At 38.4% G+C, this 27,925-nt stretch overlaps 1 protein-coding gene and 1 non-coding gene across 15 annotated transcripts in view; both read right to left on the minus strand.

The window, feature by feature from the left end:
- The window catches only part of PATJ (PATJ crumbs cell polarity complex component), a 421,434-nt gene that overhangs the window by 297,702 nt on the left and 95,807 nt on the right, over positions 1-27,925 (minus strand). For all 14 annotated transcript variants that reach the window (XM_063817330.1, XM_016919657.4, XM_016919650.4 and 11 more), the window contains 3 exons: positions 9,045-9,254; positions 3,653-3,769; positions 697-1,092 (listed from right to left, as the gene is read on the minus strand). In XM_063817330.1, coding sequence (XP_063673400.1) covers positions 697-1,092; positions 3,653-3,769; positions 9,045-9,254 — 723 coding nt within the window. The remainder of the gene's footprint in view (positions 1-696; positions 1,093-3,652; positions 3,770-9,044; positions 9,255-27,925) is intronic.
- Positions 12,682-12,783, minus strand: LOC112207049 (U6 spliceosomal RNA). Its single transcript, XR_002941530.1, has one exon. It is a non-coding gene; the product is annotated as a U6 spliceosomal RNA (small nuclear RNA).

Here is a 27,925-nt window from a genome sequence, read left to right on the forward strand (position 1 = left end):
AGGCTGCCGTGAGCCATGAATGTGCCACTGCACTGCACTCCAGCCTGGGCGACAAAGAGAGGCCCTGTCTCAAAAAAAAAAAAAAAAAAAAAAAAAGGGAAAAGAAAATTTTATATACATATATATATACACGTGTATATATATATATACACGTGTATATATACACACACACAATGCTTTCCCTCCAAGTTGTAAATAAATAGCATCTCAAGTGTAAAGATAATTTTCTAGAGTTGAGTGCTTTTAGCATCATACATAACACAGAGAACAATGTGGGTGACCAAGATATAAACAAGAATATGTATGTACTAACTTGGCCTTGATTTTGCCTGATAAATATACTATGTGAAAAATATACAGCTGTGTTTCCCCAGTGAATTTTTTTTTTTAAATCACAAATGTTAAAAGAACTCTTCTTTGAAATGAGAAATTGGAAAAAATCACTAAAAAAGCAAAGCAAAAAGCCCTAAAACAACAGCAAGGCAACTGCAGTTTATTGACCCCCATGAGAAGATGTGAAATACAGAAAAGATGAGCTTATACTTACAGCTAGACACTGGATGACACATCTTGTAAACAGTGACTTACGGAAAGGCCCATTTAAAAACAAACAACATTGAAGTGACATGAGTTAGAGACAGGGACAGGCGAGGAGAGCAGAAGGGGAGGTGTGGAATATCTATTCTAATCTCTTACCACATTTTCAGGGCAATAGCCATACGGCTGTGCCTCCTGGGAATAGACAGTCCTCCCGGTTCTTGCCTCTTGAGACTCGGATGGTTCATTATCATGCAACCACTGTGTACCAAAGTGAAGTTCATTCACAGAGGGCACAGGAGTGGCCTCTTGAATGTGCGACAAGGGATACAACTCCATGGATGGTGAGGGATCTTGATATAACTCATATTCTTCATCAACAAGCATTTCTCTTTCTTCATCCATTTCCTGCAATCTAGGAGTCAGAAATTCATGCATCTCCCAGGCCTCCTTGCTTTGCTCTATCTCTTTTTGTTGGGAATGGAAAGACTTTCCCAGATCTAGAAATGGTTCATCCACAAGTTCTTCTTTAAAATATGGTTCATCTCTAAATCCCTATAAATAAAAGATGCAAAAAATGTGAAGTTACGCCTGTCCTGAAGCTGCACTATACAGATAAACTGGAAAATTTTCAAACGCTGGCGTGACTGCATATGCCAAGGCACAGCTAACATGCACAGCTCTCCACAGCAAACATGGAGAAACACAAGCTCACCTCCACATAATCCTTAACCCAGAAGGGGGACAAATAGTAAATTATGAGGCAGAAATCTGCCCTTGGCAAGGTGAATGATTTTGCTAAAACGTTCATTATACATTAACCACCTGACAATTCTCCACTAGAAATAGGAATTTTGTTAAACTCTTACACTAAATATTTAACCCATAAAAAGTAGTACATAAGTATACATACACTGCAAGCTATTATTTAAGAAAGCAAAGACTTAAAAGGTCAGGATTTTCAAGCTTAAATAACTCAAAAGAAATTATAACTATCTGAATGTTCAGAAAACATTCTCTATAAACTAAAGATATGGGGAGTATGTCTCTACTTTGAGTATGACTCTTTTATAATATAAAAAATAACAAATCTTATTTTTCATCTGTGTTGAAAATAAATAAGAAGGAATGAATACAGTATTTTAAAAATTAATTTATATTTCACTAATCAGAATAGCTAGTGCATACCACTGAAACTAAATGTGCAGAAACTGTGTGGGTTCCTGGCTAAAACCTGGCATATAGATTTGCTCAGACCATGACCTATCTCTGGAGAACCTCTGGGTGCTGGGCATAATGAGGTCCTCTTCTTTCTAAGAGATCAAAGATCTTTCCTATTTTAAGTCTTATTCTTTACTACCAAGAGGTAAATTCCTGGAATAAATCTATTCTTTTCTATTGTCTTCTCCTTGCAGCTAAACATCATTGTAGTGAAGCTTTTAAATTAACACAGTAGGGCTGGGCATGGTGGCTCATGCCTGTAATCCCAGCACTTTGGGAGGCCAAGGCAGGAGGATCTCTTGAGTACAAGAGTTCTAGACCAGGCTGGGCAATATAGTGAGCCCCCATCTCTACAAAAAAATTTAAAAATTAGCCAGGCATGGTGGCATGCGCCTGTGGTGCCAGCTACTTGGGTGACTGAGGCAAAGAATTGCTTGAGCCAAGGAGACTGATGCTGAAGTGAGCTATGATCACACCACTGCCCTCCAGCCTGGACAACAGAGCAAGATACCATCTCAAAAAAAAAAAACAACAACAAAAACTGAAAACAGTAATACTGCCCTGTATTTTTTTTTTAATGTGGTTAGAGGATGTATTTGAACACATCATATGGTTATGAAATTTTTAAAATGTCGGCACTAAAAAATATAATAGACATCATAGAAACATATATCATCTTGAGACACTGTCTACATATTATGCAAAGAATATCACTAGACAGTTGTTATCAAGTAAAGCAAAACCATACTCTAACTGCAAAGAGCAACATAAGTATAATTCCTTTTAAGAATAAAAAAGGAAAGCTTCAAAATAAATTTTCTAAAATTAAAGCATAAGGTAGGGTTTGACTAAATAACTCTTCTTTAGAAAGTATTCAATATGAATACTTTTTGTGTAGTTCCATTTTTATAGCATTTTAAATGCAGGTCTATTTTCAACAATGTTCTACCATCCAAAATTTTAGGAATACATTAGTGTATGTTGTTCTTTGAAAATGCTTTACGTCGTGCCTTTATCATTTAGAGGCAATGTGATATGGAAGGAAAGAATTTAGTTTTAAAAAAATAGGCTGGGCGTGGTGGCTCACGTCTGTAATCTCAGCACTTCGGGAGGCCGAGGTGGGCACATCACCTGAGGTCAGGAGTTCAAGACCAGCCTGGCCAACATGGCGAAACCCTGTCTCTACTAAAAACACAAAAATTAGCCAGGCGTGGTGGCGCACGCCTGTAGTCCCAGCTACTTGGAAGGCTGAGGCAGGAGAATCGCTTGAACCTGGGAGGCAAAGGTTGCAGTGAGCCGAGATCACACCACTGTACTCCAACTTGGGTGACAGAGTGAGAGTCTGTCAAAAAAAACAAAATAACAACAACAACTATATATATATGTATATATACAATGAGGCCAGGCACAATGGCTCACACCTGTAATGCCAGCACTCTGGGAGGCTGGGGCAGGTAGATTGCTTGAGCTCAGGGGTTCAAGACCAGCCTGGGCAACGTGATAAAACCTCATCTCTACCAAAAATACAAAAAATTAGCTAGACGTGGTAGCACATGCCTGTGGTCCCAGCTACTCAGGAGGCTGAGGTGGGTGGATCACTTGAACCTGGGAGGCAGAGGTTACAGAGATCCCAGATCCCACCACTGCACTCCAGCCTGGGTGACAGAGGGAGATCCCATCTCAAAAAAGAGAGAGAGAGAGAAAGGAGGATTAGTTCATTTATATCTATTTAGCCAGGGATGGGGACAAGCTTTTGTCTTCTTTATGTCTTTATTTATTTCTACTTAGCCAAAGGATAAGGACAAGCTTTTGTCTTATTTTCTTTTTATTCTTTCTACATAGAAATTTTAGCTCATAGCAAATCATTCAAATGGGAAATAAATTTATTAAATACCTTGGGTGCTTCGAGTATTAAAGATGAATTTATATCATGAATTGTTCCTGAAAATTCAGTCTTGTCTTCATTACTGCTTGAATGTAAAATATAACAACTTTCTTCTTCATTATCTTCCTGAAAATATAAACCACTTTTATTTATAAATAAGAAAATATTGTGGGGTGGGGGGCAAGGGGAGGGAGAGCATTAGGACAAATACCTAATGCAAACGGGGCTTAAAACCTAGATGATGGGTTGATAAGCGCAGTAAATCACCATGGCACACGTATACCTATTTAACAAACCTGAACATTCTGCACATGTATCCCAGAACTTAAAGTAAAAGAAAGAAAGAAAAAAGAAAAGATTCATTCACGTAAAAAAAAAAAAAGAAAGAAAGAAAGAAAGAAAATATCCTGGTTTCAAACTCTTCAGATTCTCATCTTTCCTTTAAGACAAATACACAACACAAAATTTATTCAAATTGTTTCATTAGAACAAACTTTCTTTAATAACTAAAAAGAACTCCATATTCAGGTCAGAGCTTCCCAAACTTTTTAAAGTATTTCTTAAAGAAAAATCACTTTCCCAGGAATAGACCTTGTATATATAACTATGTACCTGGCACAAAATTAAGTACTGTAAATATATTTAATATATTAATTAATACATTAATATATACTCTAAAACGTGGGTCCTCTTATTAGCCCTATTTTACTGGTGAGCAAAAGTGGACACAGTAATTTGCCAAACACTACATATCCCAAAATTTCGACCCTGGCTGTCTGGTACTAGAGCCTATGTTCACAATTATCATGCCATGCAATCCTCATCTTTTTTTTTTTTTTTTAAATTGAGACAGAGAGTCTCGCTGTGTCACCCAGACTGGAGTGCAGTGGTGTAATCTTGGCTCACTGCAACCTCCACTGCCCCAGTTCAAGCGATTCTCCTGCCACAGCCTCCAAAGTAGCTGGGACTACAGGCGAGCAACACCTTGCTGGCTAATGTTTTTGTATTTTTAGTAGAGACGAGGTTTCGCCATGTTGGGCAGGCTGGTCTTGAACTCCTGACCTCCCAGGTGATCTGCCCGCCTCCGCCTCCCAAAGTGCTGGGACTACAGGCGTGAGCCACCGCGTACAGCCAATCCTCATCTTACAGATGAGCAAAGTGGAAGCTGATGAGGTTGAATAACTGGCACAAGGACACGTAGCCTTGCAAACCACATAACTAAGCAAAAACCCATAGCTGTCTGGCTCAAGAGTTTTATTGTCAGTTCTGCTCCATTACTTCTGAAGATATAATGCAGTTTTTAAAGTCATTTCAGCCAGGGCGTGGTGCCTCACATCTGTAGTTCCAGCACTTTGGGAGGCTGAGGCAGAAGCATCACTTCAGCCCAGGAGTTCAAGACCAGCCTGGGCAACATGGAGAGACCCCATCTCTATTTTTATGTTAAATAATAAAAATAAGTCATTTCATTCATTTTTGGGGTCTGATATATTTGAGGCTGCACTTATCAACCTGTCACCTAGGTTTTAAGCCTCTTTTTAGAAAAGAGCTAAGATGAAAATATATAACATGAAGTGTATAGATATATACATACTATAGCTATATAAATACAAGACTTAATACAAATAATTTGTTCTCATCACCATTATATTCACAGTCTTTCTGCTCTACCCTGACTTGGGATCTGCTTATTCACATTCTCTGTCCCCACTTGCACTGTGGATTGAGTAAATGTTCAGTAAACATTAGTTAATTAGGCCAGGCGCAGTGGCTCACACCTGTAATCTCAGCACTTTGGGAGGCCGAGGCGGGTGGATCACCTGAGGTCAGGAGATTGAGACCAACCTGCCCAGCATGGAGAAACACTGTCTCTACTAAAAATACAAAAATTAGCTGGGCATGGTGGCGCATGCCTGTAATCTCAGCTACTCGGGAGGCTGAGGCAGGAGAATCACTTGAACCCGGGAGGTGGAGGTTGCGGTGAGCTGAGATCACGCCATTTGCACTCCAGCCTGGGCAACAAGAGTGAAACTCCATCTCAAAAAACAACAACAACAAAAAATTAGTTAATTAGATAAGTGGCTGTCAATTTTACTATGAGAGAGAGAGAAGGGGAGAGAGAGAGGGAGAGAGAGAGAGATACCTCAGAGAAGATCCATGCCTGGTTCCTTGAATCACTATTTGTAGCTCATGAGCAGTTTTCCCAGAAGACCCCAGATGTTAAAGGAAGCTTACTTAGTAGTTAAAAAGAAAAAAAATTCTTGAAGTTGACCTTTCTCTCAATCCCTTCATTGGCCTCCCACTCCTAAGTAATCTTGGCAGCCTTGGCCTCACTGAGGGAGGCCTGGGTGAAGTTCCACCCACAATCATTATGTTCCAAAACACTCTCAGAGTAATGCTCCAAGGTCCTTCCACCAGAAATAGCACGAGGATCCACACCCAGTTGCTACCAACTCGTTTTTGTTTTGTTTTGTTAAATGGCCCGAGACTTCCTAAAACTGCTTGAAGGTAAAGGCTCTGCTGTTGAAGTGCTCTAGGACACAAATAGTTTGGGATGTCCCCATGCAGCCACACTAATCTGGCAAATAACCATCAGGGAAAATCTAGACAAAGTTCCTGCTACAACCCAAAACATTAAGAAGATGAGGTCCCATAAAAACATAATAGTTTTCCTGTCCTTAATTTATCTAAAACACAAACCAAGCACCTCATGGCATCATCTGTTGACCACGGCAATACCCATACCAAATACACAAAAGGTCAAGAATTACTTAGCTATGTGCTATATTCCACTTTGAAATATTTAAAGTGTCTGATAGATGTAATACACAGGCCAGAATAAAAAAGTAATACATGAAGACCACCTTTTGGTCTCCCATGCAAAAATACCGTATGCTGTACATGAATCTATTTATATATGATTGATACAGTTTGTATATTTGTCTCTGCCAAAATCTTATGTTGAATTTTAATCCCCAAAGCTAGAGGTGGGGCCTGGTGGGAGATGTTTGGGTGATGGGGGTGGATCCCTCATGGCTTGGTGCTGTCTTCGCGATGGTGAATGAATGAGTACTCATGTGATCCTGGTGGTTTAAAAGTGTGTGGCATGGCCAGCTGTGGTGGCTCACGCCTGTAATCTCAGCACTTTGGGAGGCCAAGGCAGGTGGATTGCCTGAGCTCAGGAGTTCAAGACCAGCCTGGCCAACATGGTGAAACCCTGTCTCTACTAAAAATACAAAAATTAGCTGGGCGTGGTGGTGAGCGCCTGTAGTCCCAGCTACTTGAAGGCCAAGGCAGAAGAATTGCTTGAACCTGGGAGATGGAGGTTGCAGTGAGCCGAGATTGCACCACTGCACTCCAGCTTGGATGACGGAGTGAGGCTCTGTCTCCAAAAAGCAAAAAAAGTATGGCTCTGTGGCATCCCCCACCCCACTCCAACTCTCTCTCACTCCTGCTTTTGCCATAAGAGTGCCTGCCCCCACTTTGTCTTCTGCCGTGAGTAAAAGCTCCCAGAGGCCTCCCCAGAAGCAGATGCCACCATGCTTCCTGTACAGCCTGTAGAACTGTGAGCTAATTAAACCTCTTTCTTACAAATTGCCCAGTCTCAGGTATTTCTTCACAGCCATGCAAGAACAGCCTAATACAATGAACACATCTATCTATATTTACCTATCCATCTATCTATACATATGAGCACTTATAGTATGTTATTCGTATGTTAAGTTAAAATGTTTCATACATTAAAGAATTGGAGTTAAAAAAATACCTTCGGAATTCTCTAGTCTTGTTCAGTCTTTTCAAAGATGAAAAAAATAGGCTTAGAGAAGTGGTATAACTATTGATCAAATTACTAGTACGATGTTTCTCAAAGTACAAAATTCTGCATCAGAATTACATAGGTGACCCATTGAAGAGGTAGATTCCTGAAGAGCATATCAGAATTACTAAATGAGAATCTCTGGGAGTAGAACCTGGGAAACTGCATTTTAACTACCTGTCAGGTGATTCTTATATATATTACATATCTTTAAGTTTGAAACCTACTGGGCTAACTCATAGCAAAGCCAGGGGGCAGAGCCCAGGTTTCTAGAAATCCAGACTAACAATTTATTACAACCAAGCTATCTGTTTCAGACATGCTGCATACAAACTAGGCAAGTGACAACATAGTAAGACAGGCATGTAGAGCACTGTGGCTAAGAGCACAGGGTTTGAAGGTGCCCTGCTGGGTGCACATTACAACTCTGCCCCTTACTAGTTATAAGACCTTGGGTAAGTTACACAATTCTCTGTGCCTCGATTGATTCATCTGTAATGAGGGTAACAAAAGGACTATTCTTAAAGTTGCTGTAAGGATTAGGTTAGTTAATAGTTAATAAGTGTAAAGGGCTTGAAAGAATGACATTTAGTAAGCACTTAATAATAATAAAACTGGCTGAAAATCATCATCATTAAGTTTTTGTTGGCGGTGGTGGTGGTGGTTTGTTTTTTGCATTAGAGGCCTCCAGAGCACCATAACTGTAATGTAGCCTTCAGTCATAAGCAGTAACCTGACCATAAGATAAAGCAACAAGATGACTTCAAGATGGTTTGACATTATAGGGGTTCTTGATGCTAGGAGTTACAAGGTGCTTTGATGGAGAGAAAAGCATATTAAACGCTCAGTGTTATATGGTTAAAATGCTATAGCTGCAAGGATTTCAACTTATCATACCATCTTGACACCATTCCCAAATGAAAGTTAAAATGGATACTTATTTTAATTTACATATAAGAATAGCCAGGTGCAATGCCTCACACCCCTAAAAAAGCACTTTGGGAGGCCAAGGCAGGCAGATTGCCTGAGCTCAGGAGTTCAAGACCAGCCTGGCCAACATGGTCAGGCACATTAGTAGCCAGGCACAGTGGCACATGCCAGTAATCCCAGCTACTTGAGAGGCTGAGGCAGGAGAATCGCTTGAACACAGGAAGTGGTTGCAGTGAGCCAAGATCGTGCCACTGCACTCCAGCCTGGATGACAGAGAGAGACTCTGTCCATAAAATAATAATAATAATAATTTACATATAAGAAATGTTCTGAGAGCTTAGAAGTCTGTGCTAAAAGCGTAAAGATGAAAATAGTAGTAAGAGTGGTAGTAGTAGAATTAGCAACATTAGCAGCTAGTATTTATGTAATAATATGCTATGCACTTAATGAATATAACCTTTAAATCCCAAAACCCTATGAGGTAGACTTTATTTTTTCTGATATTGTAAGTCAAGGACATTAAGAAACCTGCCCAAGGTCACACACATAGTAAACAGTAGAACAGAAATTCTTGGCCAGGTATATGTGTCTCCAAAATCCATGTTTTTAACTGTTGCACTATTATCACTTCCTATATTAACAAAATACAACACTTACCACCAAAGGCTTACAGATGCCAAGGTGTACTAGGCCTGGTGGCACAGCTTTCAATATTTCCACAGCTTCAGCAAGTGAGGTGTTGTCCAAACAGTATTCATTGACTGAGACCAGGCGGTCTCCAGGTAATAGTCCCCCACTTCTTTCTGCTACACCATCTGCTACCAGGGAGCGGATCACAATCACTGATCTTGTAGGATCTAAAGGGTCCTGTGAATCGAGCAAAGAAGAAAGATGAGTCCATGCACTGAAAATAAATATGCAGCCTTAGGACAGCTTGAGTTGACCGATGAATCTTATTTGACCACTTACTTCATGTGTCTGGCACTCTGGTGATAATCTTCTAAACAGGTAAAAATAAATTAAAATCTCACTCTAAGCCAGGTATGGTTGTACACCTCTGTATAATTCCAGCTTCTTGGGAGGCTGAGGTGGGAGGACTGCTTGAGCTCAAGAGTTTGAGATTAGCCTAGGCAATATAGCAAGACCTTGCTAGAAAAAGTTTTTGTAATTAAAAAAATTAAAAGGCCAGGTGCAGTGGCTCATGCCTGTAATCCCAGCACTTTGGGAGGCCAAGGCAGGAGGATCGCTTGAGCCCAGGATTCAAGACCAGCCTGGACAACATGACGAAATCCCATTTCCGCAAAATATACAAAAATTAGCCAGGTGTGGTAGTGTGTGTTTGTAGTCCAAACTACCAGGGAGGTGGAGCAGGGGGTGCTGAGGTGGAAGGATTGCTTCAGCCCAGGAAGTCAAGGCTGCAGTGAGCTGTGGTTCAGAGCTCACTGCAGAGCTGTGGTGACAGAGCAAGACCCTGTCCCAAAAAATAAATAAATAAAACATCACGCAAATATCAGGTTGTATCAAGGTGAAAATATAATCTTAACAATTTCAGTGGCATGTCTGAGTGCTCAAAATATATAGATTTCCTGTTAAAATTTTTGGTGATTGATATTTGGTTGGACCATACGAGGTCTGGGAACAGCTGGGCAAGATTCTCTGACATTCTCAAGCACAGTCATATGATGGACCAAAGATAAGCCTGTCTGTTACTCCTCTAGAGCCGTAAGTAAGCTCCAAGAAAAGCATGAACGTAATCATAAATATAAAATGGGAAATGATACTCCATTCTTATACCTTCACCAGTAGTACAGAATCCTCCTATAAAACCACACAAATCCAGAAAAGACATGGAAACCATGGAAGATTCCACTGTATTTTAAAAAGTATATTTATAAATAATGTGACCTAAAATTATGATATAGTACCCTTAGGTCACAACTATTCCAATACATACTTAAATATGAATTTATGAACAAAAGCAACACACAGATCTTTCACCCGTTGGGAGGGCCCCATATTTCTTGATATTAAACACTGAGGACAACATTGACATTCAATACATCTGGTTAATGAAAACCAATTTATATCTCCACTATTGTTTTTTAATTTATTTAACCAACTGATATATAGCACTTACTATATGTTGGGCTTGACAATCACTAACTTATCTAATCCTTACATCTCCAGGATGTAGGCAAATTTATTGTCTGTGTTTTACAGATGACGAAACCGAGGCTCAGAAAGTTAAGGAAACTAGTCAATATCACCCAGTGTATATGTGGCATAGCCAGAATCCAACCAGGCAGCCTGGCTCTTAAGTCCTTACTCTTGACCACCTCACTCTGCAGCTTGCTCTGCATCATTAATGGTCAGAAGAAACGGGAAACAAAGAGTTGTAAATTGAGAAGAAAGAAATATTCATATGGCCATCTTATGATTGAGCAGAGTCTCTTAATTTGTCTTAATGGTGGAGGTGTATGGCACTATTACTGAACTTCTAACTTAGCAAGGGAGAGAAAAAATGACATCCCAATCACAGCAGCATTCACGTTGGTTTCTCTATGCTTCTCCCATTGTTTCATTATGCACATGCTGTTCCACAAGGCAACATATTGTAACCTGAGATTCTACTACTCTAGCCTCTCTTAAAACCTTCCAGAGAAAGTAGAGAAAAACTGCTAGGTTTTGTGTGGGAATTATAAAACTTTGGAATTAGCAAAGTAAGAACTTGCCAAGTTCCCAGCTATGTCTGTTTGAAGTGGCTGATGATTCTTTTGAAGTTTTCTGATCCAGTTTTCTATGCCTCTGTGTTTCAAACATCAGGGTTCATTTTCAAAGTACTGCATGGAATTTTAACCAAATATACCATATTTAAATCAACAAAGGCTACACAGCTAATTCCTTGAAGAATGCCTTCAAATGTAACTTATCTTGCTTTTTGCAACTAACCCTGCCTTTCTACCCCCGAGTCAAGAGACTCTTCAAAATTTTCTTACATGCTCTGATGTAATATAACACCACATATTTATGAAGAGGATTAAAAGTAAAAAAGAGCCCAGGGAACTCACTAATAAAGTAGTGTTAAACTATAATTACACCAGTATTTTCAAGTAGAGGGAGCTATTGCATAGGAAGAGAACAGAAGAGAACCAAAAAGTACAGTGGCATATCAGCAGGCAATCGACGTGGTAATATAAAAGAGCTGTCTATTTTGTCACTGGCAACCATGAATCACAACACACTTTTCATCCTGAAATATGAAACCATTACATTTTAAGTTTGACACACTAATAAATAAGCTGTACAATTATTTCCTTCATTTAGGATGTCAGTTTTTGATGAAAGGCTTTTATATTCGGGGGAGAAGGGAGACTACATAATAGCTTATTCCTCTCATGAACTGCCCAGCAGCTAACATTACTTCATATTAATAATTCCTACACTTCCTTAGAGAAAACTGCAACAGCAAAATATACCAAAAGCAAATAAATGGTTGCACCAAGTTGTTTGTGAACAATCTCTGCAGTTTCAGATAACACCAAAATTTAAAAATATTATTTTTAACCCAAATAGGTGAGGAGGTTTTCAAAATGCAACCCACTGAATTGATAATTTAGGAACATTCTAAAGGACGATTCACCAGAAGGAAATGGAAATAGACTTCTACCCTTGAAAGGTGAATATATTTTCCTTATTGCCAGAAAAGTCATTGTGAGCACTAATTTACACAAAGTGAGGCCTTCTTTAGACCTCAAACTAGTGACAGGAATGCTTTCTTACTAAAATGTATTCAGGTTTAGACCACTAGTTATGCTAAACACTAAATCCAATCTAACGTCCCTTTTCCTGGACGACAGAACCCAAAGGCAGCTTCTTCGTCATTTGGGGGGCAGGGAGGGGACAAACTAGCTACCTCTGAAGATGCCCCATTATGTATAATCACTGCTTCATTTTTTATGATGACTTTTCTGCCTGTGATTTCCCACGTAGCTGAATGAAATCGCTTTAATGAGTAACAGTCATTTCCTTTCATTTCCTTTACATCACATGCAGCAGCCACCCTATGGAAAAACAGCAGCTGCTACTGCCTACTGAGGTGGCTGCTATTCTTGAGGCTTTGCTGCATAAAAATGCTCAAACACCAGCCTGACTCAGGCTGCTTCTCATCAGAAAGGTCCATTTTCTGAAAATACAATCTATGATATTATGTGCATGTTATAGCAAACAAATGTTATACGGACACTTCTCAAAACCCTTACCCAACCCCTAGGCCCCCAGGCATATTTACATAGATAAATATATGAAGCGCTTCACAAATGTGCATGTTATTCTTGCACAAGGGTTGTGCTGATCTCTGTATCATTCCAATTTTAGTATATGTGCTGCCAATGTGCACACCCCTGATGGTACCTTGCTGAAATTATTTTAACTGTCTTCCTACTAAAAACAAAATCCCCATCAGTTTTTATCACCTTTCATCATAATTGTAAAATCTCTAATATTTCTTCTTTTGGTAAATAACACTGCAAGGAACATTGTGTTTAAGAATCAAGATGCTGCTTTAGACTAAATAGCCAATAGAGGGCACCAGAGACCAATCATAGAACATGAGAAACATGTACTATGGGAGCCATTCTCTTCTGAAGGAATTTTTTTCCTCTTTATTCAAAAGGCTTATATTATTATACACACTGTAACAGTGTACCATATGTTTGGTTCAGCCCATTTATTTCTGAAAGTTGTACCCTACACCTCTTTTTTTTTTTTTTTTTTTTAAAGACAGAATCCCTCTCTGTCACCCAGGCTGGATTCTCATGCCTCAGCCACCTGAGTAGCTGACGTTACAGGTGTGTGCCGTCACTCCCAGCTAATTTTTCTATTTTTAGTAGAGATGGGGTTTTGCCATATTGGCTAGGCTGGTCTCGAACTCCTGGCCTCAAGTGATCCTCCCGCCTTGGCCTCCCTATATCCTCTGAGTGGCATCAGCATATACTCAAGCATTCCCTTCTCCCCCTCACCCCTCCATTGAGTTGCTCACTAAGGCATGTCAGGTTTTTTTATCTCAGCCCTTTATCTCTTCTGATTCTTCCTTTCCATTTCCACTGCCACAGCCTTGGTTCAGCTTCTCGTTACTTCTGAGCAGCTGCTACAGTTTCCTGATAAGTCTACCTGTCTCTAATCTTGCCCCCATGAGTCAATTTTCTAGAGAGATAATAGAACCATCTTTAAAAATAAAAAGGTGATCATAATTCCTCCTCTGCTTACAATACTTCAGGGACACCTACTGCCTTCAAGATAAAGTCCTAACTCCTTTATTCTTCGTGGAAGGAAAATCCTTCAGAACTGCAGTTCTGTCTCGTCTCTCACTTTCCCCATACATATCACTGCCTGCTCCCGTTTGCCCAACACTTTATCCCAGGTATTGTGAAAGGCCTTGTCATGCTGCATGGCTTAATGCAAACCATCCCCTCAGCCGCAAATGCTCTCCCTGACCCACTGCCACTTGTCTAGACTTTGCCACCAGAGTCAGCTCAAGTGTCTCCTCCAATGAGAAGCATTCCCTTACTCCCTGAAGACCCAAGCACTTCCTACTCTGATATCCCTAAACCAAAAAAGACCTTCAATTACAGCATTTATCATAATATATTTCCTTTATTATTTGACCTTCTAGAATTAGTTTGGTCTTCCTGTTAGATGTATCCACAGCTTGTTGCATTTTCTTCATTAAAATACTTTTTACATTTTACTGAAATTATTGTAAATTATTTCCTTTAAATTACTTCCTACTAAAAGAGCTTTATGAGACCAAGAATGTGTTTGCTTAGTTTTTGCTTGATTTTCAGGGCCTACTACAGTGCTTGTCATGGAGAAGGCACTGAAGAGTAGTTAAAATGTTGAATGACTATCTATTTAGTTTGCCTCTTCCCACTGGACGGCAAGTACACCAAAAGCAAAAGCCACATCCCATCATATAGGAATAACAACAACAGCTGGTAACACTTACTAAGCTCTTGCCATACCAGGCACTGTTCTCAGAATCTTATTTATTTGAACCCATTTAATTCTCACACCATCATGAGGTAGGTATGTACCAACATTATCCCCACTTTCCTGGTGAGGAAATTGAGAAAAATTAAATAACTTAACCAAAGCACATGGCTGGTAAATGGCAGAGCCAGAAATTAAGCCAGCCAGTCAATTCCCAGAGTTTGTGCTTTTAGCCACACTAAGCAATGCTGCTTCTCTAACTTAAGTATTTGCTAAATGAATGAAATGTTGAAAGAAGACAAATATGTTAGAAGATATTTTTATCATCTTACCAAAGTGTATAAAACTGAATCCCCTAAATATTGCACTTGGCCACCAGAGGTTCATGTTTCAGTACCTAGCAGATGAAAAGTTAGAGGGTACAGAATGTGCAGCATGCCTGCATGTACAGGTAAAACATGCATTTGTTTGCCAAATTTCAATGTACAGTTACTTTCTCAAGAATCCATTCATTTGGTGGGCGTAAGAAGACCGTTACATGAACAGATTCAAACATGTGATAATCATTATGCCCAAATGGATGGGATTCAAAGTTTCTCATGTGTCTATAAAATGTATTATATGAATATTTGTGTACATTCCCAAAGATCAAAGAGACCAGATTTCACATAAGCTAAGGCAGAGTGCAAGAGCATCACCTAGAGCGGAGAGGTGGTTCAGCGGAAACAGGCTCTGTCACAGACAGAGACATCAACTCGAAGATGTGGAGAGCTCTAGCTGTGAAATTGCTCTAAAACCTAGATGACAAATCCAAGCTACCATGGCAAACTCAGTGAAAAGACACGAAGTAGAGAATGCGACATAAAGAGGAGACAGAAGGAATCAACAAGAAAAGTGTCATAGGTAATAAACTGGCAAATGCATCAATAAGAGGCATTTAGGAAATAAGAACAGGAGATATATACCAAGAATTGTTCTAATATTTAACATTTATATGCTTAGCAGTATTACCCCAATAAAGAAACACAAGGTGTAACAAAGACTTAACTACATTCAAAATGAAGAATATCTTTTGGGTTTGTTTGTTTTTAAAAAATTTATTCTGTATGTAACACTCAAACTTTTAAAGACATCAAATAACAGGATAGGAATTTAAAGACCACACAGCAGGATGGCAAAGAGATGGATCATAGTTTATTTCCTTTGATAATTTTGACTCTTACTGTCAACTGAGTGTATTACATATAAAGTTGGTCAACTAAACTCATGAGAGGAAATATGGTTAACTCATAGAGTCTCTTTTTTCTTTTTTGAGACAGGGTCTCACTCTGTCACCCAGGCTTGAGTGCAGTGGCACAATCACGGCTCACTGCAGTCTCGACCTCCTGGGCTTAAGTGCTCCTCCCACCTCAGCCTCCTGAGTAGCTGGGACCACAAGTGTACACCACATTCAGCTAAATCGTTTTTATTTTTTGTAGAGATGTGGTCTCCCTATGTTGCTCAGCAGATCTCAAACTTCTGGGCTAAGGGATCCTCCCACCTCAGCCTCCCAAAGTACTGGGATCACAGGCATGAGCCACTATGCCTGACCTAATTTATATAGTCTTAATGGTATGTTATTAAAGTTCTAGGCTGTGTTGTATAGTTCACCACACCAAAATACCTGCTGTACAGCTGTATTACAGAGGTCCTTCACAAGGAGGAAATGATTCCAAGGAAGGACTAGCAAAACAACTTCAATCAACTCTGAAATAGAAAGTACTCTACAAGTGAAAAGAAACAATCTACCAACCAACAAATTCAATGCTGTACCACATGTCACTACAGAACTAGGCTTTCAGCTTCATTCCACAGATATGTATTTTTATTTCAGTAAGAGAAAGTATGTTTCAAAGATAATTTTAAAGGGACTACACACGAATTTCTGGACAACATGAATAGTTAGCTCTGTAATATTGGATAAGAGAATTATTCCAACTTAATAATGGTCAACTGAGGAAACTATGAAACAGCAGGTAGCCAGATATTGGCTTCTTGAAAAGTATACTCTTAAATGTGGCCATTATTATTTGAACTAAGGAGTATTAAGTTAAAATCTAAATTAATTAACAGCTAAATTAATCTTCAAAGCAACATCTCAAGGAAGTTGCTAAAATAGAGAATGCAGAAAGAAACCATTAAGTTTAAAAGGGAGACAGCCGGCCGGGCATAGTGTAATCCCAGCCTGTAATCCCAGCAATTTGGGAGGCCAAGGGGGTAGGATCGCTTGAGTCCAGGAGGTCAAGACCACCCTGGGCAATACAGTGAGACTTTGTCTCTAAAAAACATTAAAAATAAATAAATAAAAGGGAGACAACTATTTCATTCTGGAGGTAGGCAAAAGGAGGAACTGGGTACAAAGAGGCAAAGGAAAGGTTCTTTTATACACACGTACACTCACACACAGATTTGTATACCTTAAGGAAAAAGGAAAACAGTGATCTGCACAAGCTCGGTGGCACAGCTAGCATGAATTAAAATTTCCGTTGTGAGTAATGTCAGAAAACAAGAATTCCAAGATTTTTAAAAAGCAGAAAAGATATATAAGAGAGAGACAGAATGAAGACAGATATTCAGCCCATTAGTGTTAAGATGAGTGTGGATTAGAAGAGACAAGTTTTGAGACCTAGCCTGGTCCCCACCTGGATGTGTAGAGTTTCACGAGTGTCTTCGTTTCTCTGAGTCAGTTTCCTCACAAACGTAAAATGAAAAAGTTGGATACATGAGTTATGATCCCTTCTTTCAACTCTAAAATCCTGTAACTTAATTTGACAGAGTATCTTGACTCAAATTTGTCCCTAGTTTCTATCCAAACATTCACAAAACCACTATAAAAAGTAAAGAAACACAGAAGTTAATTCAAAACACTGCATCAGCAATGAAATTGATGTACATTTTGGTCACAAAACTCAAAAAGGGTATTTACACCTTTTCTTTTTCCTTTGCCATTTTCAGAGCAACAGAAGCCATGTCAGGAACCATTAGCTGAATTAAAATCACGAGAACAGTTCTGGTTTAAAACAATAGGGTATAATTAATCATTTCAAAAGACTGTCTTCTGATTTGACCAATAAGCTAAGCATTTACTTTTGGGAAAGAGAAATAAATGTGTTTATAGTGAATGCAAAGTAATAACTAATTGATTCTAATGAATAATGAGCAAGCTATCTTATCTAACATCTAACTCCATTTTTAACTATTTTATAATATAGCAAAGTATTACACTAATCATACCAATTACCACAACACCATCATGTTCAAAATAAGTGCCCACAAAGTACATTCAGTCCACTCAAGATAGATTAAACTGATACGGTTCCTGGCTCCTTGTGTCTTATTACTTCCTAAATACTATTAGGCAGTAAGAATAGATTTTTCCACACATCAGACATAGAACTAAGCAGTCCCAGAGCTGCACAGTAAGCACAGCACAGAAAGCAATAAAAAGCAAAATGGAAGAGAAGTGGACAAAGGAACCTGCTAAAAGATCAAAATATATTCTTAAGAGGAACAAAAAGTACATAAGCTTGCACATACTTTTATCCTATAAAGCTTAGTACTTTAAAAACCTATTTTAAGCACCCCAATATTTTAAATGGTTTAAGCAGGAGTCCCATGGAAATCACTTCTTGAAGACTATTCCTTTCTCATAACCCTTCTGGTCTCCTGTTGAATAACTTCTTTGTGTATTAGATACATTCCTTGGATGTTTCACCTCTTGAAAATTTTATGTTATGCTGGAATTGTTTACATGGTTACCAGTCAGTCCTGGTCCAGGACTTTTGCTAGTTGTAAGGAAAACAAAACAAATCATACAACTATCCTTTATCTAAAAGCCCCATCATCTTGCTGAAATGCCTAAGGTTCCACCAGGCAGACAGTAGTACTCAAGTACAATTAAAATTACATTAGTTGTAGCTGGGTGCAGTGGCTCATGCCTGTAATCCCAGCACTTTGGGAGGCCAAGGCGGGCAGATCACTTGAGACCAGGAGTTCGAGACCAGCCTGGCCAACATGGCGAAAACCCGTCTCTACTAAAAATACAAAAACGTTAGCCAGGCGTGGTGGTGCGCACCTGTAATCCCAGCTACTCGCGAGGCTGAGGCAGGAGAATTCCTTGAACCCAGGAGGCGCGGGTTGCAGTGAGCCAAGATAGCACCACTGTACTCCAGCCTGGGCAACAGAATAAGAATCCCTCTCAAAAAATAACAAAAATTACATTAGTTAAAATGTGAATATACTTAACACTACTGAACTATTCATTTAAAAAGTTATGATGGTAAATTTTATGTTAAGTGTACCTTACAATTTTTATAAATGTAGAATATGAATTTATAAATAAAAATAGTCCATTATCTTCCAGAAAAAAATTGTATTAGTTGAAATTGTATTATGATGCAGGGAAAGTATAGACATATAAAACTTAAAAGCTTTGCAAATACTGATTTTGGAATTTAATTTTCCAAACAAATCACTGTCAACTTAACCTAAGCACAAATACTAGCCGAATGATAGTGATCAAGTTGTTTAATCATGAAGATTTGAGTTTCTCATTTGTAAATGGAAATAACAATAGTACAGATTTCACAGTTATTAAAAGCATGTAATGTGCTTAGTCCATAGAAATCGCTTCATAGTAATAACTTCTTTTCCATCATAATTCTCACAGTAATAATAATAACATTATTATTATATTAACATTACTATTATTACTATGAGAATTATGATGGAAAAGATGTTAAAAGGACATATGGGTTTGAGGAGTTTCCATCCGATTTACTGCCTTCTAAATTCAACTGAGCATATGTAACTTAGACCAACAGTGCTATCATCTGCTAAACCCCTCACCTCGTGGTGTTACATTCAAATATTAAAATATGAAAACACAGGGTTGAATCTATGCCCTCCAGATATGCAGATCTATAACCTCTTGAATGCATAAAGAAAGGCTCAGAACAGCATGGCATCCTCAAACTTCATTCTCCCTGAGCAGACACTGTAAGATTGGAGCCATCTCTAGACTGGGAGATTGTCTGACAACACAGCCATGTCAAAGTCACAGGATGCCCTTCATTCTTTAGAAAAGATTCTGCAGTGTTTTGCTCTTTTTAATCCTTGAAAGGTCAACCAGTGTTGATATACAGCACACAATTCTATGTAGAAATAAAACTTTGCTAACTTTGAAACTGTACAGGAAAAAGGCCAAGGAGTCCTGCTAGGAAATGCAAGGTAAAGCATACAGCTTATACTCTCGGGTGACAAAAAATAAATAAATAAATAAAAATTATGTCAGTGAAGAGCTTTGGCCAGGTGAGAGGAGTAAAGGCAAGGGATCATAAGGCTTCAAGAATAATCTGAAGAAAAGCTTTTAAAATTATATTAAGTATGTTTCTCTAGAATGACAAAATAACTAGAAATTTCTATCACCTTTCAGTTAAGCCATAATTATGAAGAATTAGTATTGTTTTTGATCTACAGACTATACCTGACAAAACCACAGACTCAGGAGCTCAGCTCCATTTACTAACTGGGTGGTCATGAGTGAACTCCTTAACCTCAGCATCAGTTTTCCTTATCCATAAAACAAGGATGATTACAGGACCTACAGCCTGGAGGTTGTAGAAGATTTTATCAGTCAATATACCTAAAGTGTTTTAAACAATCCCTGACACAGAGTACAGTAGTCCCCCCTTATCCATAAGGAATACGTTCGAAGACCCCTAGCAGATACCTGAAACCACAGATAGTACCAAGCCCTGTATATATTATGATTGTTCCCTTACATACTTACCTGTTGTATTAGCCCATTTTCACACTGCTCTAAAGAACTACCTGAGACTGGGTAATTTGTAAAAGAAAAGAGGTTTAATTGACTCACAGTTTCGCACGGCTGGGGGGCACCTCAGGAAACTCACAATCATGGTGTAAGGCAAAGGGGAAGCAAGGCACATCTTACACAGCAGCAGGAGAGAGAGAGAATGAGGGGGGAGCTTCCATACACTTTTAAACCATCAGATCTTGTGAGAACTCACTCATTATCATAAGAACAGCATGGGGGAAACCATCCCCATGATCCAATTACCTCCCACCAGGTCCCTCCCCTGACACATGGGGATTATAATTTGAGATGAGATTTGGGTAGAGACACAGAGGCAAACCGTATCACCTATGATAACGGTTAATTTATAAATTAGGCATAGTAAGAGATTAATAACAATAATAAAAAAAGAACAAGTATAACAATACATGGTAATAAAATTTATGTGAATATGGTCTCTCTCAAAAATAGCTTAATATTTTCAGACTGCAGTTGACAGTGGGTAACTGATGCCATGGAAAGGGAAACCTCAAAAAAGAGGGAACCGTAAGCAGTACGTAATTGTTAGCTATTAAACCATGTGGCCATGTTTTCCAAATAAAAAATCAGAACACAAAGTTTTCAAAGGATTTTTCATTAAAATAAATAAAATTTGAAAGTTAAGGAAAATATTAAGCAATTTAGTTACAAAAGAAAATAAAAACATGAAATCAGGACTAACTTATTAATTCTGGGTTATTCACTGTGGCTGGAATGTCCAATCCCTTACTGTCCACACAGCAGACCTCAATTTCCCCTGGGGCCTCTCTGGATCCCAAGAAATAACACTCAGAGAGTCTTTTAGTCTTACTTTCACCATTGCTAAAATTATAACATATTGTACAGAGCTGTTGCCAAGTCTGTTCTCTTTATTCTGTTGTAATATATGCTTATTTGTCTGCTGTCTGTCTACTCCAAATTGAATTTAAACTCCATGAGGACAGACTTCATCTAATTTGTTCACTGCTAGCTCCCCAATGCCTAGAACAATGCCTGGAAGAGGAGATGCTCAGCAAATATTTATTATATATAGGAATATACCTTTTCATTTTTATAGTCTCCATACTGGCTCGTATCTTTTAAAGGTGAGAATGAATAACAAGCACAACAAATCTGTACCCAGATTCTATCTTTGAAAATCTTCATTATCATTATCATCATTTTTCAGTAAATATAATAGGAACACTGATTATTTTGAGTTAAGAAAAGCATAGGCATTTATATGCATTTTTTTTTTTGAGACTGATCTCACTCTGTCACCCAGGCTGAAGTGCAGTGGTGTGATCGCAGCTCACTGCAGCCTCTGAACTCCTGGACTCAAGCCTCCTGAGTAGCTGGGACTACAGGTGCACGCCACCATGCCTGACTAAGTTTTTTTGGTTTTGTAGAGACAGTCTCACTGTGTTGCCCAGGCTGGTCTTGAACTCTTGGCCTCAAGTAATCCTCCTGCCTCAGCCTCCCAGTGTTGGAATTACAGGCATGAGCCACCACACCCAGCCTATATTCATCTTTTTATTTAGTCCTTGTAATCTTATAAAGCAAATATTACTTCTGTTTTAGATATTATCATTTTAGTAAACAGAGAATAAGAAAGACTAACAAGCTTGCCAAAGTCCCAGGAGTATATCCAGAATGCAAACCTGGACGTTTGGGAGCTTTCTGACTCATAAGCTAGTCCTCTCAACCATACCATATGTTCAGTGCTGTACTGATAAATGTAATATCAGATTAAAATAAAATACAGAGGAAAGGGCTGAAAGGGAAACTTGAGCCCTAGAAATGGTGTGTAAAAATCAGCCAGTCAAGTCAATCTGCTTTCAAGCATCATTCACAGACTAGATGTTTGGTACCAGAAGGAGGCAGCACCACTTCCTGGCACTCACTGGGAAAGCCTGGCTTTTCTGGATCACTGCCTGCTCCAAATGACACTCACAAACAAGGTGGAGGAGCACAAATCATCACACCTTGAACAAACAGATTCCCAATACCTACTTGTTAATCTGATTCAATCACTCTGGCACACTCTCGGAAGGGCTATGACTTTATCTACTACCATGGTTCTTAATACTGACATCACACTCAACTGGGAACTCCAGAACACATCCATTGCTACAGGTAGAAGACTGGTGATGAAACACCTCTGGGGACTGAGTTTCTTCTTTCGATTAACTGTTCCTATTCCTTTTTTTTCTTTTCCTTTTTTTTTTAATAGCTGTTCTGTTTTTTAATTACATGAGGGACAGATGCATAGCCAGGCTGATACCCACTCACTTCCTGGATATCTCGAGCACTTTGCAGGAGAGATGTGATTACCAGTTATGGCAGTAAATCTGAGCACCTTTATGGCCACATTTTAGCTCTCCATGGCCATTCCAAAAACACTAATATTTATAGTTTGGCCACATCTGAAACACTCACTAAAGGTAATACAGTAGATTCACCATCTTCAGGATCCTCTCCTCCTCAACAATGCCTTCAAGTATGAAGCAGAAACTGTCATGGATAAACATGTGTTAAAAGGAAAGCTACCCTATGAGAAAGCTGACAAGCATTTGCTGCTTGCCTGTTATTCTCTTTCGCCCCCACTAGACACAATGGGATTTTTTGCCACATTCGTATTCCAGAGCCATGAAATCCCTGCAAAGTTCAACATCAGGCCTGACTTAAGATCTTTGAGGCCTCCTGCTAACTTCATCCCCCTGCAGCTGCCTCACTAAGGCAAGCTTTTGATCTGTACTATCTGGATTTCAAGCTGATATACACACAGCCTCTTTGATCTCTTATTAAGTGGCTTCTGGTCTCCTGATGCCTTTAGTCTTGCTGCACTGAGGTTTTTGGAAGTCAGTCGTCATCCTGAGCACACTACAAACTGCACACACCAGGAGTGGGCTCCCTTCATTCACCCACTTCGCAGGCTTGAAAAGCAAAACTTAAGCCATGAGAGAATTTCCCCAGTAGCCACAATCAATCCACTCCATGAGCACACCACTAAGAATTATTTTTCAAATGAAGCAGCTTAAAATGATTTAAGGGATACAGAACTTTCCCATAGAGGGAAAGGAAGCAAATCCTCTGTGAAAAGAAATCTTCAGCCCAGTTGGCACTGGAACTTACAGTACTTTGATGTTAATAAAAATAAATGTGGATAGGAGTCAGGGATGGGCAAAAAGTAGCGTTTATCAGTTCCCCTAAGTTCCGTTAAGCAAAAAGTGACCTTTAAATGCAGCTGTGTGGTTTGTTCAACAGTAAGGCATATGATATATCTGCAAGACTACAGACACTGCCATTAGTAGCAGATTGACTGCATTTTGCTTAGTACCAATATCTTATATGGGTGACGTGGACCCAAAGAGCTCCTAAAAAAAAAAAAAAAGGCAAGAGAAAAAAAAAACCTAGATGTCAGTGGCCATGTTATAAGATCCCTTGAGCATTAAAGTGAAACTGTATAATAACTTATATACATGCCTATCCTTTATATTTTAGATTCTGGAAATAATATGGTTACATACCTGACTTTATAATGTTACCACTCTATATACTATTAATGTGTTAAAATTATATCAATACCTATCAAATGCTAAATCCTACATTCTGTAAAGTGATTAGCTAAGATGAACATGAAGACAGTAGGCTTGCACAGGCGATTGAAAACTATATACTGATATTAGCATTTACTCAAATTCTCAAATCTCTTGGTAAAAATTAAAGTCCTAATGCCCTCCCCCCAACCCCACCACTTTAAGCTAAATTCTCTAATAAACAAAAGTAAAACAAGATTAAAATTTGTGGAAGAAGAAATAAATAAATAAAATTAAGTGGAAGAAATAGAAATAGAGTTTGGGGCACTAATATCATAGTCTGAATATAAACACTTTATGCCCACTTAGCTACAAAGGCCAATAAATTAATTACCGCCATATATAAAGTTGAAACAAAATTGATAGTTATATATTGCTATCACTTAATCTGTCCACATCATAGAAAACCATTAGCAAATTCATGAATTACACACCTGCTTACACTATCTTCCATGAGAATTATCTGAATAAAGAAATAACGCTACATACGAAAGGATCCATTTTAAGTGGTCTAAATATATGTGAGTCTCACAAACTTAAATGCAAGCTATTTGGTAAATATGTACCAAAGTTTAGAAGATACAGTATGCTCTTCTGATGAGCAATTCCACTTCTAGGAATTTATCACCTACCTATCACAAGATTTATTCCCACCTTTTAACAAAAGAGTATCACAAAAATATCCACTAAAGCCTTACTTAAAATGCCCACCAACTGGGTACAGGAGGCTGACGAAATAAATTATTGTACATCAACAATAAAAATACTATGTAGTCATTAAAAAGAGGTAGCTCTATAAGTACCAAAATGAAAGAGCATACAATTTTAAGAAAAAAAATACAGAGCCTTTAAGGTGTGTATGATACAATCCATTTATATGTCAAAAATTTTTAAAAATTAAATAATTAAGTACTATTACTTATATAACCATGTATATATAAAATGTTTCTGCAAGGATGGACAAGAAAAGCCAAGGTTTTTTACCTGGAAGAAGTAAGGGATTATGGTCAGAGGTAGATTTACTTGTCACAGGATATCTTTATACACCTTTGAATTTTTCTGCCATATGTATGTATTACCTATTTTTAAAACATTTTCAATGTGCTCAGAAAGTCATTCTGTTGTGCATAGGGTAAGGAAAAAGACAACTTAAAGACATACATGAAATGTATATAATCCTGTCCTACAACTTTTATAAATCTTTTAAAAAGAGAATTCTAATAGAGTTAATAGGCAGTCAAAACTACACACTAGATTTTTTGCACAAATACTAAGGCATACTATATTCAAGACTCAGTAACACTGCAATATTTTATATTTTGGTTTTATAACCCATTTCCTCTTTTAAGAAAAATTAATAACTGTCAATTTTTATAGGGAGAAATATTTCCACTATTCTTTTTAATGAGTCGCCATTTGACTTTGGTTTCGAACAAATTTTTAAAGCATTACTAACAGTATTTACATATGAATCACCTCCCAATGGCTATGTTATTATGATTTCTATTTTTATCTCTCTCAGACTTTGAGAGAGATAAAAATAGTGTTTCAAAAATATCTGCTTTGGCAAAAATTGAGTCACTCAAGAGGGGAGAGGAATGAGGAATAGGATGTAGGAGGGAGGAGAATTATTGGTTAATAAATTTTATCTTCTAAATCACTGAAATTCAAAAAGTACCAAGGATGGCAATATCATGGCTAATGTTCAAAAATTGGCTAATGTCAAACATTTCCAGTGAATTATAATCATGAGGGGTTATTCAAAGTTCAACATAAATCAAAACACCAGAAAATATCTACTTGCCATGTTTAATTTATAAGGTCAACTGAAGGTAAAATCCATACAGTTCTAATTTTTTTTCAAGCTTTTTGGTAGAAATTAAAAATTACAGACTCTTGGAATACCTAATCATTGTTTCATTATTGAACATTAACCCACAACAAATTACTTGCACTAGTTTAGGATTCTTAAATTTGCAATGATGGTCTTCTGAAGCAATAAAACTAGCTCTTACACAATGCATATGAGCACACTATATTAATTTTTAATACCTGCTAAACTTTCATATAAGCATGAAAAATGAGAATACTATCTAGTAGCTTAGTTTTTAAGATATGAAATTTTTCACAAGCTGAAAAAACAGAAAGGTCTTCTGTAATAAGTTTACTATATGGATGCCCTATAATAAAATGCACATGGAAATAGCACTCACAAAGGAAAGAGCAGTATAGTATGATGGTTAAAGGCACAGACCTGGTGGAGGAGTCGGCGGCAGAAGAAAAAGAAAGAAAAAAAAAGACCTGGGGCCCAACTGCTTCAGTTCTACCATATACTACCTGTATTAATTGGACTAATTACTTAAGTTTTCTGTGCCTCAGTTTCTTCACTTCTAAAATGACAACAATAAGAGTATCTCTTTCATATGGTTCATGTGAGGAATACATAGCCTAATACATGTAAAGCAATTAGAACATTACCTGGCACTCAGTAAACACTCAGTAAATGTTACCTAACATTGTTATTAATACTAGGGGGAGTATCAGTAATCTTCCATGGATACAATAGTCTAAGGAATAAAGACATTACACATAAATACTAGGGAAACAAGACAGAGATAACTAAGGTATAATATAAAAATCTCACCTACAAACTGGCAAGAAATTACAGTATAAAAACTTATAACCAAGTTTCTGAAGAGTTTTGTTGCTTAGAAACAGAGTACTCAGTCGGCCGGGCGCGGTGGCTCACGCCTGTAATCCCAGCACTTTGGGAGGCCGAGGCAGGTGGATCACAAGGTCAGGAGATTGAGACCATCCTGGCTAACACGGTGAAACCCCATCTCTACTAAAAATACAAAAAAAAAAAAAAAATTAGCCAGGCGTGGTAGCGGGTGCCTGTAGTCCCAGCTACTCAGGAGGCTGAGGCAGGAGAATGGCGTGAACCCGGGAGGTGGAGCTTGCAGTGAGCTGAGATCGCGCCACTGCACTCCAGCCTGGGCGACTGAGCAAGACTCCATCTCAAAAAAAAAAAAAAAAAAAAAGAAACAGAGTACTCAGTCAAGCCATCATATTCATGCTCTTGACAAATTACACGCATTGTTTGCCATGACACAATCCTATAAGGCATGACAATGGAGATCAGTGAATCTCCTAATACGGCACACGTACAGAGTGGGATTTTAACTAGCCACTACATGAAGTGGCTAGGCGTATTTGAGACTAACAAATATTCTACCTCTGTTCAAATAATAGCCAACAAAGCTACTACCACTGTACCCTAAGAGCTAATAAAGAAACTTATAACCTAATCACATTTATTGTCTTCCCTGTTGCTTTCTCTTTTGTCTTTGACCCAATCTAATTTAAAATGTCTTTAATGAAATGAATTTTCACACTTTGTACTTTGGCCATATGACTCAGTTGTAGAACTGTGTATCAGACTCAGCTGATCATTTCAGGTATAAAGGCATACCGCTTTTCTCTGCTCAGTTACACAACTTTCATCAATATTCTGAGTCACTGACCTGTCCAGAGAGCTACCCTATTGTTCTATAGACTAATTCAAGCTCCTTTATCTGCTCACTCATCTTTCCCTTTTTTTTTTTTTTTTTTTTTTTTTTAAGACAGAGTCTCACTCTGTCTCCCAGGCTGGAGTGCAGTGGCGCAATCTCAGCTCACCGTAACCTCCGCCTCCCAGGCTCAAAGGATTCTACTGCCTCAGCCTCCTGAGTAGCTAGGATTACAGGCATGCACCACCACGCCTGGCTAATTTTTGTATTTTTTAGTACAGACAGGGTGTCACCATGTTGGTCAGGCTGGTCTCAAACTTCTGGCCTCAAGCAATCTGCCCACTTTGGCCTCCCAAAGTGCTGGGATTACAGGTGTGAGCCACTGCGCCTGGTCTCTTTTCCTAAAGTTCAGTTCAATTTATATAAAACGCAAACTTCTGGCCAATAATCCACAATTGGGTAATTCACATATGGCTCATCAAGAATTGGCTGCATTTTAGAATGCAATTTTAAGATTAAATTTAGACTTCACTAAACAAAGGCATCTACTTATTAATTTTTCTAATC

This window comes from Pan troglodytes, chromosome 1, assembly GCF_028858775.2.
Source record: "Pan troglodytes isolate AG18354 chromosome 1, NHGRI_mPanTro3-v2.0_pri, whole genome shotgun sequence".
In the NCBI taxonomy this organism is placed as follows: domain Eukaryota; kingdom Metazoa; phylum Chordata; class Mammalia; order Primates; family Hominidae; genus Pan; species Pan troglodytes.